Below are 21,371 nucleotides of genomic sequence, written 5' to 3'. Positions count from 1 at the left end.
TCAAAGAAAATGGGTATTTTAAGCATTAAGATTCACATGTGGCTCAGTGTCACTGCAATTTGCAGAAGTGGTACATTAATGTGTAAATGACATTCATTAGTACTGCTAGACAATTACAAACAAGCCTTTAAAACCAGTGTTATTGTTTACAATGTCAAACGCTGATGTTACAAAACCTGCAAATTAAAAATTTTCACTGAGAAGATTTAGAAAAATATGTATGTTTTTCTCTGTTGTAATGTATAAAATATTTTCAGAATCATCAAAGATGTACAAAGGTGCCAGCTAGGTACAGCTACATGATTAAAAAACAAAACATTAATGTAGAAAAATAAAGCACAGTAGATTCAGAAATCCCTTAATATACAAACATACACAGAAAATGATATAAAGAAAGAAACAGGAAATAACTGTTTGGGACAATGTAGTGTTACAAAATTACACACAAGGCCCAAGAAACTACAGAAATATGGCCATAGTTCTCGCAGTTAAAAAGCTGCAGTGCCGCTTATTTTTTTGGAAATATGATACTTTAGCCTTAAAGTCAGTGTTGTGATTAAGGCTCTTTGGGTGATGAGGACCTAAACTGAGCTGCTGCTCTCAGGATAATTTTTTTCCCCACTTTACATCCCTAAATTTCTCCGTCTTATTTCTGCATTAAAGCTGCTGTCCGGAGTTTGAATCGCAGCGTCTCCCAAAACACTGGTGGTCCCACCCTCCCTCCCTCCCTCTGATTTCGCCCCTTTATTTGTGCACGCGCGCAGTACATGAGAGAAGTGCCTGGAGTGCTGCAGCATCTCGCCTGTTTTGCTGTTTTCCCCTCTTCTACATTTAGTAAATGTGGCGATGGGCGTGGGAGAGCTCAGCTGCAGGAGAGAGAGGTGTGGAGGGGTGCGTGGAGGCAGCGTCAAGGTAATTGACACAGGTGATGATAATTGGCTGACCTGATTATCTCCACAGTAGCAGCCGGAGCGGAGGATAAAAGGTCGGGCGGACAGAGAAGACAGGAGGAGCAGCGGAGAGACAGCAGAGGCTGCATGGACTGAGGAGCAGCGGAGAGACAGCAGAGGCTGCATGGACTGAGGAGCAGCGGAGAGACAGCAGAGGCTGCATGGACTGAGGAGCAGCGGAGAGGCAGCGGAGAGGCAGCGGAGGCTGCGTACCGGGCTGCGGAGAACTTTAAGTAGTACAGTAATAAACAATATTCCCTCGACAACCAGGGCGTGTGTGTATTAAGTGGACCCACGGACAGCGAACCTGTCACAGTAAATAATAAAGGAATTACGTTAGAATGCTGTATTGAGTCTAACTTGTCCTAATACCAAAATAACATGACTCTGCTAAGACTAACGAGTAAAGTTTCAATATGTGATTACACTCGTGTATCCCTCTCGATGACGTTGTTTATCAAACTTAGTGCATTTACGCGTGTATATGTGTTACATTGTTTATTTATTTCTATCTAGAGTTCAGAATTGCATGACTCCTCTGACGAAGAGTATGTCCCAGACGCCCCAACATCTTCCTCCAGAGGTCGGGCATCTAAACGAAGCCGTCAGGCGGGCTATGGAGACCGTGGTCGGGGAGCGAGGCGAGCACCCCGACCACGGCATCTAAACGAAGGCGTCAGCCGGGCTATGGAGGCCGTGGTCGGGGAGCAACGCGAGCACCCCGAGCCAAAAAACGTCCTGCAGTCTCTTGGCCTGACAAGCCGTGGGATTGGTAACTTTTCTGGAAGTTGCTGAGCCCTGATGCTCTCTCCTCCACAAGCAAAACAAATGTGCGCGCGGTTGCGTAGTGCGTAGCTCGCCCACCTCTGCATGGGCTTGCTTGCTGTGCGTGTAACCGTTGATTGACAGCATGACAAAGCTGAAGCTCGAACTTGATTGGTCGGCAGCAACCGGCGCTTTTTGGAATAACATGGGGGTCTATGAGAGGAAGGCGGAGCTCAGGAATAAATTTTCATATCGCGTTATACTAACTTTATGTTATAGTATCGAACTAGACTAACACATTTAAGCTTTGTTAAAAAATGATACATAAATTGAAAACAAACAGAAACTCCGGACAGCAGCTTTAAACTTCTCTCTCTGCATTTAACCCCCAGAAGACACTGCACTGCAAACTTATTAGTGCCATCTTCTGGTGTCAAAAGCACGATATAATAATCAAGACAAAAATGTGGCATTTTCTGTTAAAAAAAAAAAATTCTACAGCTCAGATAAAACTGGATAAAATACAAAACATCATTAAATTATATGGTTGTTTATGCTTTATAATGTTTATAGCTTGGCATACGTAGTTGCCAAGCTATGAACAGCCAAATTAGTACAAATCATGTCCTACCAATTCCAAATAGTTGGAGAAATTTTATATGTACGCAGGTCTAAGGAGGTAAAGACATGCTTATTAAAAATTTATTGCTATGAGTTCATGTAAAAATAAATCTGCATTAAAATCTGAAGTTTAATATTCTCATATATTTACATACAGTAGCTACAGTCTGGGAAGGATTTCAAGGTGGTAAACATGTAAGTTTCGACTGTTGCAATTTGATGATCCAAAGGCCAGTCAGATGTTAACTGAATTATACCTCTGCAGCGCATTTATGACATCCTGCAAGGCTTTTGATCAATCAGAACAGGTCAGTTTGCTTCCGTCCACTCGACCTTACCCAGTAAAACAGCTATGAGTTGAGAACACACACATCTGCGTCTGTCTGGGAGGTCACCTGTCTGTCCATCCATCTGTCCATGATTCTGTTAGTGCTCAGACCTCCTTCTCCTCTCTCCTGTTCCTCCCTCTGTCTTTTGGTGAGGTCACTAGCGATGGCCAGCGCTCCTCCTTTCAGGAACCTGACGAAGTTCTCGCCGACTAGCGGCCCCATGGCGTACATGCCCGGCCCCTCCGCAGCCACCACCTTGTTTGTAAACGGGTCCACCTCGATGGGGTTCCTCCGGCACGTGATTGGTTCCTCAGGATAGATACCAAGTGCGCGGCCGTTGTCTTTCAGAAAGGAAAGATTGGGGTTTGCGCCGATCAGAACCAACGCCTTGGAGACCTCGACCACCACCCGCTCACCAGAGTCCGACTCCAGCACGCACTTCTGGTCAGGTCGGAATGCCACAACCCTGTGGCGTGGAAAGCTCAGGTAACCTGGATAGGAGGAGGAAGAGGAGGAAGGTGAGGACGGTGAGGTGGTGGTGGTAGGGGAGGAAGGAGAAGGGACAGAAGGAGAAGAAGGGGTGGAGTGGGGATGGTAGTTCTGGGCGTGGTTCTGAGGCTGAGGACTCGTCTGGTGCTGCTGCTGAGTCATCATCTGGTGAACCTGTAGGCCGAAGGAGATGAAAGCGTTAGACCCAACCTCAGAACGGACCCAGAGCAAATAAACATGAGACTTTTGTTGATGTTTTTATTTTTACTAAAGTTGAATTTTCGGTAGTTCATTTTACAAAAATGGCAAAAAGCCATAATCAATATGTACAACATTTTTCAAATGCTCACAGATGTTACAAATACTGGAAAAACGAATTCAAACTCTCCATACTATTGATAGGTAGATTTCTACAACCTCTACAAACTTCATAATTTTTCATTTTACTCTGCACACCAACTCTTGAAAGATATTTGACCATGCTTAATGTATCTTCCAATTTCATTCATCAGTTCTATTGCACAAGTATGTGTTTTCCTCTCAGTTTCTTTAATATATTTCTTTGTTTCCTCTCTGCACTATGCAGACACAGTCTTCAGTTCAGCTGAATAAGTCCATCCATACTAAAGTCATTTTGATGAAATATTGCAAAATTCAGTCTTTTAAAGGGCAAATATACAAAAAATGAGGCGCTTCAGCATGTTGGCGTTAATGAGGAGCTGAATTTGTCATGTTTCCTCTAACCTGACAGATATTTCCAGCTGTACTTTTGTATCTTTTATCTTTCTAACTTTAAGACATATTTGTTTTACCTTTTAAATACCATCCCTGATATAAAATAACTAATTCATTTATTAGGTTTCCTCTGGTTTGTCACTTTCAACAGATATTTGTTCAGATTTTTTGTACTTGTATCTGTGTTTCCTGAAGACAAGTCTATTTTCCTTTGTTTTGGATAATGTGTTGCTGGTCTGATACTTGAACACAGACAATGGAAACTCCCACCTTTGGATTTACAATTCATTGACAATTGTACACCTGGTTTGGGCTGACAAAATATGTTTGCCTTGTGTCTTGGTCCATTTTGACTGATAAAACCGCAGTAGCACTGAAATTTGCGAAATATACGGCTGTGAATTTTGTTGTGCTCTAGCCACTCTTTTTATGTCCTGAAAAAACTGAATTTTAAACTTATATTTGGTTAATTTTCCCAAGAGTCACACATGATTTGTTAAACAACATGTTAAAGCTGAAAAAAGATAGATTTTTTTGTGTTTTTTCCAGTTTCTGGCTCTGATAAATGCTGTAATTTTGATGATATTTTCAACAATGACATGCCTTTAAAACCCGCTGGTGGACTTTGGGGTTCAGAGGGTTGTAGGTTTGACTAAACAAAATATCAAAAAATAGGCTGCAAACAAATGAAGCACTAAACTTCTTCTTTAGATATAAAATATGGGGAATCAATCAGCCATCAGTGGCTTAAGGTATGACACTCTCCCCTCCTCACCTTGTGGTACTCTGGGTAAAGCAGTTTAGGCAGCTGGTTGAAGATAAGGCCAGGGTCAGTGACTGATCTCCTGAAGGCATGGTAGACGGGTGTGTTGAGATGGTGGGCAGCCAGCACAGCGTCGGCTGCTGTAAGCCCCGCACCCACCACCAGTATGGGGTCAGACGACTGATCGAGCTCACCACGGGAGATGGCTGCCTCCAGCTCCCAGAAAGAGTGGCAGACAAAGGGTAGGGACTCACCCTCCACGCTGAGCTTGGCAGGGATATCGTGTGTGCCTGTGGCCAGCACCACGCTGTGGGCCAATATGGAGAAAGGCACCTCCTCAGAAACACAGGAACCATCTAGCAGCAGAAAGGAAACAGAAAGTGAAGGAAGTCATCTAGCACTTAGTTTTATCCTTTGAAAGAATCACAAGTGTGCTCCTTCATTGTACCTCCAAGCTCCTCCCCCTCTCGTCGCTGTAGTCCCGTTACTCTCCAGCAGCTTGGCGACCCGTCTGGGTTGCTGGGGTGCCTGGTGACAGAGGTAACGGTGGTCCCACAGGCAAAGCTTTGCTCCAGAGACATCTGGGAAACATAGTGTTCATAGTAGGACGCTATCTCTGCTGGTGTGGCGCGGTCATTTCGTACATTTCTGGAATGAAACGAACATGAAAATACATTTTGATACAAACACACAGACAGGCATGTTTACAGACAACACATGGCCCATAATCAAGGAATTAGAAGTCTACCATTTACTATTTAAGTCATTTCATTAATTAAACACAATAAGATAACAGTAAAATAATAAGGTGTTGTACTGGTAATCAAACAACGACTAAGTCATTTCAGGTTCCTTAGTATGCAATAACAACAGTATTCCTTTAATAAAATATTAAATTTCAAACTTTTTTAGTGCAATTATTACTCAGTAGACTGTTAGAACATAGCAGGGTATCAATATGAAAATATTGATACCATATCTGATATCATTACAATGACAGCTTGAATATAAGGCCTTAATAACCTGTAGGTATATTAAGTAAACTACAATGATAAAACCTACTTTGTGAATTGCTGCTGTGTCTTCTGAACAAAGTCTTAGTCAGAAAAGAATTTGTTAAGCTTGTGAGCTCAATGTTCCACACTTAGCTGTTTCTTTTTAAGTTATTAGAGGTATCTACTTTTTCGATTTTTGTCAGCAACAAAACACCATTCAGCTTTAGCCCGTCAACTTAGTACTAAGGTGGTCAGACAGCGATCGAGTTTTTCTTCAGTTTACCTGCTGGTGAGGTACGTTTTTGTTCAGGATTCCAATTAGTACACAATTTCCTGTTCAAGTTGCCAGTTACAATCTTGTTGTCCAGGTTATCAGTTAACATACTCAGACCACCAGCTTGTTAACTTTTGGCTCAGGCTACAAGCTAATAAACAACTTTTGCTGTTGTTTGTTAGTCTCCAGCTAGTGAACAACATCTTGTTCAGCATGTCAGCCATTAACAGCATGAACATTTGTATTCAGGTTCTTAACCAGTTATCAGCATTTTATTTAGGTTGTCTGCGAGGTAACAGCTTTTTGTTGAGGTCACTAACAAGCTAACAAGTCTGTTCAACCTGTTTACGAGTAGAAAAATACACACACGTTTAGCTCTAACTTTCCTAATGCTGCCTGAGAATGTTATTGATTACTGATGGATGGTAAAGATTTACATGTGATGTATTATTTCTACATCATGGAGACACAGCTCACTCGAAGTACAATAAACCAGCAACCAATCTTTTTCTGAATGAGCCTCTCTGGCAAAATGACACCAGGAGTTGTATTACAGCTTCATACTTAATGAACCCTCTTGTGTGTTTAACGCACATGGTTATTGTGAGTCACATGTGCTGCAAACAAAATGGTTTAATAAAGATCAGACCTGCGTTTCTCTCTCATCCAATCCTTCAGTTTGAGTCCAGGAAGCTCCATCCAGTTAGCCAGGCTCAAAGTTAGCATGGAGCCCTCCATAGCCTGGAAAAAGCAGGCAGAAAAGTTTCATCAGACAGATTTATTTGAGCAAAGGTTTCAGCTTTATCCGTTTCTTGAGTCATGGTCTCTTTGTATCATGTGCACATCACAGAGCCGGTGTGTGCAAATCAGCAGCAGACAAAGACGAGCAAAGTTTGTTTGCACACATTAACATAAAGCCTGCTTAATTTGCATTAATTTCCATGAACAAAGACAAAGACCCTGTTGTGAGACTGGTTTTTCATGCCAGGAAACTTTTAGAAAGATAAAAGAATAAAGTATATGTACAATCCTGAATAAAGGGGATCATTGGCCTTGTTCTTTGTATGATATAACCAGCTCATTTGAAATTCAAGGCTAAGGAGTAAAAATATTACGGATCCTGTGAGCTTAAAATATACAAATAAAACAGTACAAACAATTAAAAAACATTACGTTTAAAAAAAAAAGCGTTTTAACGCAACATCTGTGATAAACTGTGCCTCTGTCCTCAGGAAGAAGGTACAGGTTGATAAGAACTCCAACCACCAGATTGAGGACAGCTTCGTCCCCAGAGCTGTTAACTGTGTACAACCTCACGCTCACTCACTTTAAAAAGCTTGAGACGAGATGGAACTGAAACTGCACCTTGCACTGCTGCAATTTAATCAGTCTGCTGCAAATACATATTTTCATACTTTTAATGTATTTTTACTATTTTTTAATGCACTGTATATTTTACAGTCCATGTCTTTTAATGTTGACATTTAAGCCGGTAGTACCAAAAATTTCATTATGTGACTGGTGAAAATCAATTGCATAATGACAATAAAGATTCTTGACTAAAGTCCCTGTTTATTATCCTATGTAAATAAAAACATACAACAGATTCATCTACACATTCACATTAGTATAAAATCACTAATTCCAATAACATACATGCCAGGCTCCTCCTGGTGGACCCTTCCCCAGCACCAAGTGAGGTATAGCACGCTCCGGCTCATATCTCCATTCCAACGGAGAGGTGTGGTCCAATCCAAAGTCACTGTCAGGCAGCAGCAGCGAATCAAAAAGCACCGCCACAGGATTGGATGATCGGCCCTCCAGGCCCTCGCACAGGTACTCCAGATCCTGCAGAGAGGCAAAGAGACACGATGAGGACCTGTTTATGATCATTCACTGCATAATGAAATTAACAGTGCACAGTTTTACCTGCTCCAACAGGGCCAGATGAGGTTGCTCTTCCAGCTTGCTGTGCAGCAGTGGGTTGGGATGCGATGCCTCACGAGACAAGTAGGGGGTGTAACCTGACAGCAGGTATGACAGACAGATTCCTGATGGGCCATTACCTGAGAAACAGAGAGGTAAGTTTTGGTGGGGTTGTCAAGTTGTTCTAGCTAATCAGTGTGACAAGTTTCCAGTTGCACTAACAATCCAGTTAAAGAAGGAAAAACCCACAATTCTCACTGAAATCACTTGAAACTCACAAAAGTAACAATAAATAAAAATTTATTGAAAATTAAATAATCAAAAACAGCCATTACTTTTGAATTGTCGATTAACATAATTATTTTAAAAAACAAACTAATGAAACAGGCCTGGACAAAAATGATGGTACCTCTATAAAAGATTGAAAACTATTTGACCAGAGTGACATGATTAACTCAGGTGCGTCATTTAATTGACATCACAGGTGTTTCCAAACTCATAATCAGTCAGTCTGCCTATTTAAAGGGAGACAAGTAGTCACCCTGCTGTTTGGTGAAAAGGTGTGTACCACACTGAACATGGACAACAGAAAGCGAAGGAGAGAATTGTCCCAGGACATCCGAAAAAAAAATTATAGACAAACATCTTAAAGGTAAAGGCTATAAGACCATCTCTAAACAGCTTGAAGTTCCTGTGACAACAGTGGCTCATATTATTCAGAAGTTCAAGACCCACGGGACAGTAGCCAACCTCCCTGGACGTGGCAGCAAGAGGAAAATTGATGACAAATTGAAGAGACGGATCGTTCGAATTGTATCCAAAGAGCCCAGAGCAACCTCCAAAGAAATTAAAGGTGAACTCCAAGGCCAAGGTACATCAGTGTCAGATCGCACCATTCGTCGTTGTTTGAGCCAAAGTGGACTTCATCCGAGACGACCAAGGAGGACACCACTGCTGAAAAAAACTCATAAAAAAGCGAGACTGGAATTTGCAAAAATGCATGTTGACAAGCCACAAAGCTTCTGGGAGAATGTCCTTTGGACAGATGAGACCAAACTGGAGCTTTTTGGTAAGGCACATCAACTCTATGTTCATAGACTCAAAAACCAAGCATACGAAGAAAAGAACACTGTCCCTACGGTGAAACATGGAGGAGGCTCAGTAATGTTTTGGGGCTGCTTTGCTGCATCTGGCACAGGGTGTCTTGAAAGTGTGCAAGGTACGATGAAATCTGAAGACTATCAAGGCATTCTGGAGAGAAATGTGCTGCCTAGTGTCAGAAAGCTTGGTCTCAGTCGCAGGTCATGGGTCTTCCAACAGGACAACGATCCAAAACACACAGCCAAAAACACCCAAGAATGGCTGAGAGAAAAGCGTTGGACTATTCTCAAGTGGCCTTCTATGAGCCCAGATCTGAATCCCATTGAACATATGTGGAAGGAGCTGAAACATGTCATTTGGAGAAGACACCCATCAAACCTGAGACAACTGGAGCTGTTTGCTCATGAGGAGTGGACCAAAATACCTGTTGACAGCTGCAGAACGCTCATTGACAAATACAGAAATCGTTTAATTGCAGTGATTGCCTCAAAAGGTTGTGCAACAAAATATAAAGTTATGGGTACCATCATTTTTGTCCAGCCCTATTTCATTAGTTTGTTTTTTTAAATAATTATGTTAATCAACAATTCAAAAGTGATGGCTGATTTTGATTATTTAATTTTCAATAAATTTTTATTTATTGTTACTTTTGTGAGTTTCAAGTGATTTCAGTGAGAATTGTGGGTTTTTCCTTCTTTAACTGAGGGGTACCAACAATTTTGTCCACGTGTGTATGTCCCTTATCGGTTAATAATCTACTCAATTAAATTCTTAATTGGAACTCCCTTGTTGGTAGAGACTAAAAAGAGCCTGAAAACATCTGTTTCAGTTTGCTACACATAATGTAAGCTACCATAGCCACCACCTCAACAAAGTCTCCCACAACATATTCAAAACAATATGTATGTGTCTGTGTGTGGTGTGTGTGGTGTGTGTGCATGCATGCATGCGTGTGTGTCTCACCAATTATCACCACAGGCAAAATCTCTCCAGGGAGAATCTTGCTATCATGAAGATCCATTTCAACTGTAAAGACAATTAGTGCTATCATTATTAGAAGTTTATAAGCATTTATCTATTAACTGTTGTTATATATGACTGAAAAAGTAGATGAAGGGTGGATTAGTTCATTGTTTCCAAGTGCCGTCACAGTGGTGAGTCAGTTCGTTTTTGTTCACCTCTGACACACAGTTCTTCCCCACACAACCTCAATCTAATATAGCAACTCAACCCAGAGCAAACACAAATATGATGATTGTATACACACACTCACAACCACAAAAGTAAGCGAATGGCTGTATGAAAGAGAATGGGAAAGAGTTTTATTTTCCACCACCAAACACACAAGGATTTCTTACTATATTCCACTGCTTTGTGCTTTACTCAGGAAGAAAAACATAAATATGTGAGGGTTGTAGGGATGATGGTGTAAAAGTTTCACGTTAAATAAAAAAATAACACATCCACTCTCCCCATTAATGAGCTTAGACAAAAATTTTGTTCATACTTTCAAAAGGTCCTAACTCAACCAACTTAAGTTATGACTCATAATTTATGATTTATACTAACCAGGGTTGGCAGCATGATACTGCTTACCCAGCTAATCACAGGATACCAGGAGCCCAAGGGCACACGGCCAGCAGTCGGATCATATTTCATCACAACATGCATGTGCACAAACAAGCCCGCCTCCTCTCCTTCAGTTCAGTTCCACTAAATAACAGAAGTGAGGTGTATTCACGTGACATAAACAGCCGGATGAAACCATGGCTTTGTAGCAGACACCAGAGTCCTGCAAGAATGGAGAAGTTATCCTGAATTTGACCCTTTTGCACTGAAACCCAACACTAGACCTGTTTCTGTTGTTTTCCGCAAGAATCTGACCTTGAAAGGTTTGCTGATATTTTTGATAATAATACTAACAGGAATCCAAAGCTCTCTGATGTTAAACACTGAAATAACTTTACCCTAATGATAATTGTTAAAACTGCAAAATACTTGTATTTAATGAGTTATTGTCACTTCATACCAGCTTTATGTAAAGGCAGTTGTTGATCATTTATGAACACATATTTCCTGTCACATTTTTTTCACTGTAGGCTCATTTTGACTGCAATATAAGGTCCTGCATTTCTTCTGTGTACGAGTTACAATTCCATGAATCATTTAAAAAAAAAAGAAAGGACACAAATAGAATGTCTTTGACTGCCATTGTAAAACATTTTTCAAAGTGTCCACAGGTATTAATACTGGAAAAAATGTGACTGTACACACTAGATATTTTACTTTTTTAAAAAACATTTTTTATTTGTGTCTATTGTTATCTCTTATCTGCTCTGTTTAAACAGCCTGCAGTTAAGCAGGATTAAGTCCCTTAATTTCTTAAATGTGACTGTTGGTCTCAGCAAAGTATTTACTGGCTTATTAGTTGTGCCTAAGACAGAAGATTTTTTTTGGTTTGGAAAGTTGTGCAAATGGTATATTTTTGACATTTCTGCAAATAAGACTTGCAAAACATAGTGATTTGGATGCAATTTTACAATATTAAGCCCATATTTGGATCTTTTTCAGAAGGGCACATCACAGATAAGCAGTTCACAGGCCATCAAAAAGTTGAAAATCCAATTATTATGTTTTTACAGTTTGTGGCCCCGATGAATGGGGTGGTCATCTTTTTTTTTTATGATACCACTACCTTTTGATGAAGCACTTTTACCTGTATTCTTAACAGTACTTTTGGATTGTTTTTGTTTGTTTTGTTTTTAAGAGAAAAAAATAAACAAATTAAAGCTGCAAGCAGCGATGGACGGGTCCTCGCATCCACACTGGTCGGCGAATCAACGCACGCCCACCAGGTGGCGCTATGACTGAGAGTGTATGTCGGCCTCTGAATCGCATCTGGACCAGAGTCTGATCATACATGTAAAATTTCAGCCAGATTGGAGCCTGTTCAGAGCAGTTATAGAGCATTTCCTGTCTATCCACCAGGTGGTGCTGTGACAGAGTGCATTTCAAACAGTGGATGTGATGAGGGTTGGATTCTAATCAGTCATGTAAAGTTTCAGGCTGATTGGAACATGTACAGACTACTTATAAAGCATGTCCTGTCCATCCAACAGGTGGCGCGTCGACTGAGAGTGTATATTGGCCTATAGATGTGATCAGGATTGGACTCTGATCACACATGGAAAGTTTGAGGCAGATTGATTGGAGCATGCAGAGGAGAGTTATACAGCAACTGATGTATCATGGCGAAGCATCAAAACTCTGATGGTCACCATGGCCACGCCATTTGGCTTCTGGTTAAACTTTTGATAACTTTTCATCATCAAGTCCTGCTGTGTGGACTGACAAAATTTCAGGTCTCCTGGAGTTACCCCCTAGGACAGTGGTTGGCAACTGGCGGCCCGCGGGCCAAAACTGGCCCGTCAGGAATAATATCTGGCCCACCAGATGATTTTGAAAATTTGATTTGGCACGGAGCCAAGCCAGTCCGTCACCACAACATGAAACTCGCGTTGTCGGCTGCTGCCGGGCATTTCCACGTTTGCGCTACTGGTCGGACACGGTTGTACCAGCCAGATTTCACTGAGCAACAGTGTGTGCAAAACGTGTGTCTCGGCAGTCATTTTTAATACATCTGTGATCAGAATTGAGACATGTGTCCCAAGCAGCTGCGATCAGCTATAGAGGCTCCGCTGCTCGCGGTGTCCCCCCATCCCCCCCACCCCCACCCCCGCTCACAGAATCGGAGCGCACCCCTCCGCAGGTTGGCCCGCTGTTCGATTGTTTACAAACATTTTGGCCCGAAGCCACATCTACTTGCTGACCCCTGCCCTAGGAGGTATTCACTCTCAAAACTGAGAAAAATCATCAAAAATCTCACAATTAATCCAAGATGGCCGACTTCCTGTTGGGTTTAGGGCATGGCTCCAAGAGGCTTTTTTGTGCGTCCTGATGTGCTCTATAGGCCTCCCAAATTTCATGGATGTAGGTGAAACGTGCTGGGGGGGCTGTTTGTTAAAATGTCTGCAGGGGGCACTACAGCATGTGCAGTGCCGAGATGCATACGGTGTCGTTCCTTGGGTCGAGGGTGATGTGTGTGGTAATTTTAGTGAGCGTTGGAGTATTCCTAACCTGTCAAAAGGACTTTGTTTTACATGGCGATATTTGGTTGCTACGGCAACAGCGTTGCATGAAATGTCACAGCCTTCACAGTGTGGGATTGTCAAGAGGTGAAGACTTGGTTGACCAATTTCCAGCATGATATCACCAAGTTTGGGGCCATTGTACCTGAAAATATAAGGCCTTAAACTTACTATTACCAACAGGTGGCGCTATGACTTTTGCAGAATTTATGAGTGTGGATGTGTTCAGACTGGACCTGGTGTCCAGCATGTGAAGTTTGGGGCAGATAGGATCTTGTTGAGCTGAGATATGAATCGTTAAATTTTCATGGCGAAACATCAAAATTCATCGCACCACCACAGACACACCCTTTGATGACAAGTCACCATTTTCACTGTGCTTCATCATCAACATGTTCAGCCTGTTGCCACCGCATTTGAGGTGAATATGATCAACTGGGTAAGAATAGGGCATGAAAGTGTAAGCAATGTCTATTTCCTGAAACCACAAGATGGCGCTATAACTGTCAATGAATATCCCTATGTGGATGACATCAGGACAAGACTGTCATCATACATGTAAAGTTTCAGGCAGATTGGAGTATGTTGAGAAGAATTAGACACCACTTCCTGTTTCATGGCGAAGGATCAGTTTATTGAGGCTCCGGCATGGCCACACCTTTTGGCTTCTGGCCAACATTTTGATAACTTTTCATCAGGAAGGTCTGGTGCATATACTGGCCAAATTTCAGTACCCCCTAGGAGCTATTAATTTTCAAAAATTTACAGCAAATTCAAGATAGCCGACTTCCTGTTGGGTTTAGGGCGTGGCTGTGATTGACTTTTTCGTGCGTCCTGATGTGCTGCATGTGCCCACCAACTATTGTAGCTGTAAATGAAACATTGTCGCAGTTGGCCTAATGACCACTTTTTCAATTTTGCAGGGGGTGCTATAGAGCCATGTATCCACACACACGCGCAACTCCCATAAAATATCAAATTGTTCGCCAGTCCTGATGTGCATGCCAAATTTCACACGTTTTGGGGGTATGATAAGGCCGCCAAAAAGGTAATTCATTTGCCGGGAGGAAAAAAAAATAAAAATAAAAATAAAAATAAAAATAATAATAATAATAATAATAATAATAATAAACCTTGGGGTTTCAATAGGGTCCTTGGCACCGCTGGTGCCTTGGACAGTCGGTGCCCTTGCACCGCCTGTCCTCGGCACCCTCGGTGCTCGGACCCTAATAATTAAGAACAGAATAAAGATGGCTTTATTTTCTCAGACTGTGTAACAATTAAAATTTATGGTGACACTAACGCTGTGTTGAGGGGAATGACCAGAGGGCAGTGTCAAAGGTTTTACTCTAAAATAAAATATTATCTAGAGTGTTTCAATAACCTGCCTAGCATAATATCAGAAATAAAACCTCCACCGAACAGATATTAGGTAATTGCCAGTACATTGCAGTACATTGGATAGATAAAACCAGTTTCTGTTGTCACTTTTGAGAGTAAAATGATTGTAGACAGCTTACCTGCAGCCTTCAAATCACTAAATACTGTTGCTCTGTGCTCTGAATGTGAAACTAAAATGACAGTCACAGTTCAAAAAATGGCTGGAGAACACGTACTTCTTACTTACCTAATCATTAGCTAATGTTTGTATAATTTAGCTAACTTCATGTTCAAGCTGCTAGCAAACATAATGTACCTGGTTATCCAGGAATAAACTATGAACTCTGTAGGCTATGTGACAAACTTTTACTGAATGTTTTAACATATTGCTCGTTTCTGCTCCGACATGCAAACGACTTGTTACTCTTGTAGCAACGAATATTTTTCTGTTTCAACTGTAGTGAAGTTTAAGTATAGTTTTAAACATTTGTTTCCCCTCCATCATTACTTGTGTTGCTGCACAGAGTTGCAGGTGAGTGACAGAGCTGCTCTGCTCCTCAGACACCTGGTGTTCAGTCTGCCAGAACTCTAAAAGACTGAAGTCTGTCTGAGATTTAGAAAGCATAGGTGTGTTATGTCTTATGGTGATGACAAAGAACATGCAACACAACAATCTTCTAACTTTCTAAGAACCATTGCCATTGGAGCTCATCACTAGACCAGTATTTTAAAAATTCACCCAACAGCTCATTTAGCCATCCCTACCGATAAATGGTATTATTTTCGCAATTTTTTTTAAAGACAAAACACCCTAATAACCCACCATCCTGGTTTGGGGGCTTCAGAAGGACCCAGAAGGCCCCACCTTGCAACTTACAAGATTTAAAGGATCTGCTGCTGACATTTTTGTGCGAGATACCACAGCACACCTTTAGGGGTTTAGTGGAGTCTATGCGTTGATGGTTGACGGCTGGTTTCGGCAGCAAAAGGTGGACCAACACAGTTTTAGGCAGGTGGTCATAATGTTATGCCTGATCGGTGGAAGCACACTATGAGAAAAAACACATAGAAACTGCTTGGAGTACAGAGGATCCACACCTTATTTTTAGAATAACAAATTCAGCGCTACCAGCCACTTTGACCAGCCAATTCTGCACATTTTGAACTGTCCTTTGTACAAACTTAAGTGCAAGTGACCGCTCTCACTTTACACTTAAAGAACATTATTCACATATTTCCTGCTTAGCAACAAACTCTCTGTCTATACTCATTAAAACTCAACTGAACTCAAACTCAACTAAATGCAACAACTTAAATAGAGCACAGACCACTGTGTCAGCTAAGATTTTACTTGTGCACACTCACAGGAGGGTGTGCAGGATGAGGTGAGGACAGCTGCACATAGCGGTTAACAGTCTGCCGAGTCATGCTTACACAGACGAACACAGGGAGAGTGAGGAGAGGACGAACAACAAAGCAAAAAGGAGGGAGATGAAGACAGAAGGTAAAGGTAAAGATAAGCACAGCAGCAGAGAGACAGAGAAGAAAGAGGAACGAAAGAACTAGAAAGAAAGAGAGAAAGGTGGCGAGATAAAGGAGGTTACGCAAGAGCAGTGCAGAAGCTGGCAACGAGCCCAGACTCAAACGTGTTTCACAGGCAGAGTTTACCGGAGAGCACACATATAGAGCATGACTACGTGCAGCACGAGTAGTCCGGTTTGGCCTAAAATGCTGAAAATACCTGCCAAGAAATGGTGACTCATACCGGATTTACAGGGTACTGCTGTCATTGCAGTCACTGAAGCACATTGTTTTCAATGTTTACTCTTGTAAAGAAATGAAATTTAGCTGGGTTTCATTTGATCTTTTCTAAAAAAAAATAAAATAAAATAACAAACCAAATGCAGTACAAACATTCTTTTGTGTAAGTTTGGGCTGCTCCATTTTCTGAATCACATACTATTATTGGAACCGCTCTATGGAGATGATCATGTTTACTGTAAACTGTAGTGTCCTCTGGCTGCAGGAAATGTGGGGACATCACACTCTCTATGTTCAAATGAAAATTGCCAATAAACAAAATTGACGAGTCAACCGCAACTATGAAGTAATGTGAATGTTGTACATCACTTGTAACAGACTTACACAGTTATTACATAATCCACATAATCCTAATCACACTCATTTGATCCAACCACAATCATTTTAATAAGCTGGTCACTGTGTCAAAGTAGGCCATTAGAAACTCAGAAATCCTGTAGTGATTTGGCCAAGACACAGTAACCAACCAATCACAGCTGATAACATTCCACGGCTGCTGTGTGTATTAGGGTGCCAGGAACCAACAAGAGTAAACAAGAACGTAAACTACAGGACTGCTGTTGAATAGGTTGGTGATTTTCTCTTATTCAAGTATGAAGAGCTCTTTGGTGAATTTTCTCTAGTATTTACTTCCCTGTAATGTCGCTGCGTTTGTAGAATGGTTTAATCGCAATATGCATGCAGACTCACAATGACAAGCACTCAGTCTAACTGCCAAACAGGATAATCTGCTCAAAAATTGATCCAAAGTGCACTTTAAAGCAAATACAAGTTGGTTTACTCTTGAAGTTCCAAATATTCGTGTTTATGACAACTGTGAGGTAACCTTTATCTATCAATATGTGCGTCATGTGGTTAAGCTGACAGCAAGCCAAGATTACAATGACACAGCACTGGTTCCTCCCATAGACTGTATATATAGTGGACGTAGCATCTGGCTCCAGAATTGAAGCAAACCCGGAAGTGTCAAAAACTTGCAATATCCCGCCGTCCGCGAGGGTTGGCTCCAAAAAGCTTTTGCTCCATAGACCCCAATTCATTTTTGGAAAAAATAAAATTTGATAGACTGATTTTCTACAGCTCAGGATTTTTTTCCTGTTAGTTTTCATGGTCAAAATGAGAGATCAGGTGGCCGATCTTAAAATAAATCGATACTGAATTTTAAATAAATCGTTAAAGTTGGCGGAGCCAGGGGGCGTGGCTATACTTGATAGACAGCAACAGAAGCCTCTGCGGTAAAACGTGGGCGGGATAAGAGAGTTCTCAGCCAATCCTGCCCCTAGTTGCTCTCCGGTCCAGTCTGTTAGATGACGCTTTTTACGTCACTGGCTCCAAAAAATCCAAAACGGCGACCAGGAAGTAGCAAAATCCGGGCTTCATTTTCTCGGCGTTGAAACCAACGGGTGACGTCACGGTTAGTTTACACCTGGTTCCTCAATGCACAAGAGCAAACAAGAATGTGAACTACAGGGCTCCTGCTGAATAGGTGTGTTGCTTGTGTGCAACATGCAGTTGCTGTCGTACCACGTGCATGACACAGTGTGCCAACTCAGACTGATGAAAGTCTCAGTTATAACAAACACATGGATTTTCTGACTTCGTTAAGGTGCATGTCCATTAGATGCAATTTTTCTGCACACCAATGCGCCACATCTGAAAATACAGGCCACAACATTGTCACATGACAGCGCTGGAGCGACAGAGGGCCACGTGTCGGATAAACACAGTGACTCGGCAACAAAATTTCTGTTATTTCAAAAACATTTCAAAGAAAAGTATTTCTGAAATCATTTGAGGCGAGAAATAACCTGTGCAGTAGCTAAATCTACCCTTGTTTTAGATCACCCATGGCTAGTTTAGATGTTTGAGGACTGTTTCACGATGCGTGGGATCTCACATATCGCATAAAGTAGAAGTACAGTCTACGCAAATGAGCTGCGGCCCGCTCCGGGTAAACACACAGGACTGGAAACGCACCGCATTTGGCATGCTGGTCTGGTTGTGGTGCGGCCACGTGACCACATAGTGGCCTGCTGTCGCTCGAGCGCCATCATGTGACAATACTGTCAAATGATAGTGCTCGAGCGACAGTGGTAGTGACCGCCCACCATCCGACCGATTTTCAGATGCGGCGCATTGAGATGCGGGGAAATCGCATCTAGTGGAGATGCGGCTTTAATCTCAGTGATGTGTCATCATGCACTGTGCAGCGAAGCTGAATTCCTAAACCAAACGTCCACTTTAAGATCTCAAAATCAGACAGAAAAAATAATCTAAATACAGACTTATTTGTAGTTCACTAGACACTTTAGAATTGCCACAGTGAAGAATTAGATCTGACTTCTGTTTTTTTTTGACTGCTCTTTGAGGTTTTCTAAATCTCTTTAAAATAAAAAAAAAGGATTTTGTTTGGGAAAATGTTTACAGAAAGTGCACGAGAATGTTGTTTTGGTATCAGCAGTAAAAATAAGGTGTTGCATCATATCCATATCAGCTCTTAATAGCCAGGCCAAGCCATCATTTGTTTTAAGATTTTTGCTGACTTGAAGGTGTAAGCACATAAATGGCAAAATGCCTTTAGAGGGCATCTATGTCACAGTGAAGTTTGAAATGTTTGTCACTGGTGTTAATTTTATAAAACACACTATATGTCTCCAACTCTGGGAAGAAATGCTCTATATGGCACCTGTACTACGTGTGCCGACCTACAATCATCCTGCTGCAGCTGGCCAGCCCATCTGCCATCTGTACCGGCCAGACGGCTAATGAGATTTTAATTATGTCTGCCCACTGACCTGCAGAAGGGCTGCAGGAGTCTGCAGAGGCAGCCAGAGTCTACAGACAAAGCAGAACTGGTCCATATAGACCGCTGTGTGACGATACAGACTAATAGTGAAGCATAATAAACACGAGTCTTTATATTTCTCTGTTTGACAGGATTGGAAATGGTATATAGCGCATGTGCGCAATATCCAAATAATATTTATATATATATATATATATATATATATATATATATATATATAAAATAAAGTTTTATATATATATATATATATATATATACATATGTGTGTGTGTGTGTATATAAAACTTTTGTCATAATTTTGTGTGTGTGTGTCTTTTCTTTACAGAGCAGTAAAATAGTCTGTCAAATCTGTCAAATAAAACCATCTGAGAGGGAAAATGACAAGACAGTTACGGTACAGTAGTGTTTCACATCTGCACAAAATGGTTGGAAAGTACTGATACTGTGAGTTTAATTTCTATTTTACTATAATATTAAAACGCATCAGGGACAACATACTTATAGCTAATAAATGGTGCCATTTTTTCTTTTGTGCATGTTACTTTTGTTACTTTCAGAGCACTTTGATGCAAGTCACTTTCAAATGCAGGACTTTAGAGCTAAAACAGTTAGTCCAATATTCGATTAATGACTGAAATGTCAATAATTTGCCGTTCCTAGTTTAGAAAATGTATATATCTTCTAGAATACAAATGGATTGATGGTTTTCTTTTACATAAATAATTTAAAATTGAACAGAAGAGGCATTTTCACTGACTTCAGACATCTGCATGTGTGTGTTGCAACTTTTTCCTATGTATTGTCAAGCTTCCCACAATGCAGTACACCATAGATAAGAATGACTGCAGTTTTATCAGGCATGACATTTAGGATGATCATACGTAATACTACAGTACTGTTTGTCGAAACCGAGGCTATTTTTCTATTTACAATTTTGAAAAATTATGTTATCTATGGGGACACAGTTTTCTGTGCAATTAAACCCCTACTAATTGTGATTCATTAATAACGATCGCTTTTTGATCAAGTGGAAAGTTTTCCACTATGAGTTGAATTGGTCCTTTAAAGCAATTTTAACTGCAGTGGATAGGATCCAGGGCGCAGAGCAAGTAAAATACTAGAATTTGAGTTGATTTGTTTTACCAGAAATATTTAGAAGGGAACAGAAACAGTATTGTCATTGTTCTGAGGCATCTTATGAATTGAAATACATTTCCTGAAGGGACTTTTGCATAGTAATGTGGTATCCTTTCTTATGTAATGACAAACTTCCCACTACATTTCCCTAAGAGACTATGATCAATTGGCTAAATTTAGCAGGACATGGTGGTAGAGGCGCAGCAGCGGACTGCACATGTAACCGCTCTGTTCAGTCCGGACCAGGCCCCTTCCCCGCCGGCAGGACTCACTTTAAATCTCTTTAAAATTTAAGACCTGTTCTCCGTGTTCCCCCTGAACGCACTGTATGAAGGCGCCAATTGCGGAGACCACCAGGCCGCAGCCTGATGTATGCAAGTTCACCGACACCTTTGCTACTCACAGAAACGTCCCGGTACCTAGCCGCTTCAGGATCCTTCCAGAGGAGAAGTGGACGTGGGTTAGTCTGCTTTCTTCTGGCGACTGCCTCTCACTCAGTCATGTCACCGCTTTCTTCTTCCGCACATGTGCAACGCAAATGTACAGCAGCCGCTCGGAGCTGCAGCCTCAGCTTATATACTGATACAGGCTGTCCGGCCCGTTGGCCAATCAGCGGCGGCCCCGCTCCCTCGACTCGACCACGACTCCCGCTCCTCCCCGAACAGCGCTGTCGTAAGAGCAAAGATCGTCTCTTAAAGGCGACATGGAGAAAGTGATCGCCAAAAAATGTATCGCTTTTGGCAGGACTACGAACCTCTGAAGCAGTTTCTGGTGGTATTGTCCAGCTCTTGTCACGTCTTTGTTCATCGTGAGATCATATTTCACGACAACATGAAATCCTCTACCTCCATGGAAGCTCTGAAATGTCTTTTCGTGTAGTACCACACAGTTGTAATCATAGATCACTTTAAACTCAGTTATTTTATGTTGTTATGTTATGTTATGTCATGTCATGTCATGTCATGTCATGTCACGTCATGTTATTTTATGTTAATTTTTCTTATTATGTAATGTCAAAGTTATGTTAGTATTTTTATTTTTTTGTTACATAACTTATGTTTATTACTTAATTTTCTATTTGTCTAGTACAAGAGGGTACTGTAAAATACCGGAGTCAAATTCTTTGTATGT

The 21,371-nt window shown here is 41.3% G+C and overlaps 1 protein-coding gene across 1 annotated transcript; it reads right to left on the bottom strand.

Annotated features, from left to right (window-relative positions):
• osgn1 (oxidative stress induced growth inhibitor 1) lies at positions 1–20,852 on the bottom strand. Its single transcript, XM_022220947.2, has 8 exons — positions 20,644–20,852; positions 9,912–9,974; positions 7,851–7,987; positions 7,578–7,769; positions 6,571–6,662; positions 5,101–5,300; positions 4,665–5,008; positions 1–3,328 (listed from the first exon to the last, which is right to left on the bottom strand). Exons 2-8 carry the CDS (start codon positions 9,967–9,969, stop codon positions 2,687–2,689), a joined length of 1,665 nt encoding a protein of 554 aa, XP_022076639.1. The 5' UTR covers positions 9,970–9,974; positions 20,644–20,852; the 3' UTR covers positions 1–2,686.
• Positions 20,853–21,371: the final 519 nt, after the last annotated feature.

The sequence above is a fragment of the Acanthochromis polyacanthus genome, chromosome 5 (assembly GCF_021347895.1).
Source record: "Acanthochromis polyacanthus isolate Apoly-LR-REF ecotype Palm Island chromosome 5, KAUST_Apoly_ChrSc, whole genome shotgun sequence".
Classification (NCBI taxonomy): domain Eukaryota; kingdom Metazoa; phylum Chordata; class Actinopteri; family Pomacentridae; genus Acanthochromis; species Acanthochromis polyacanthus.
The sequence above is the reverse complement of the archived record's forward strand: the minus strand, read 5'-3'. Positions and strand labels throughout refer to the sequence as shown.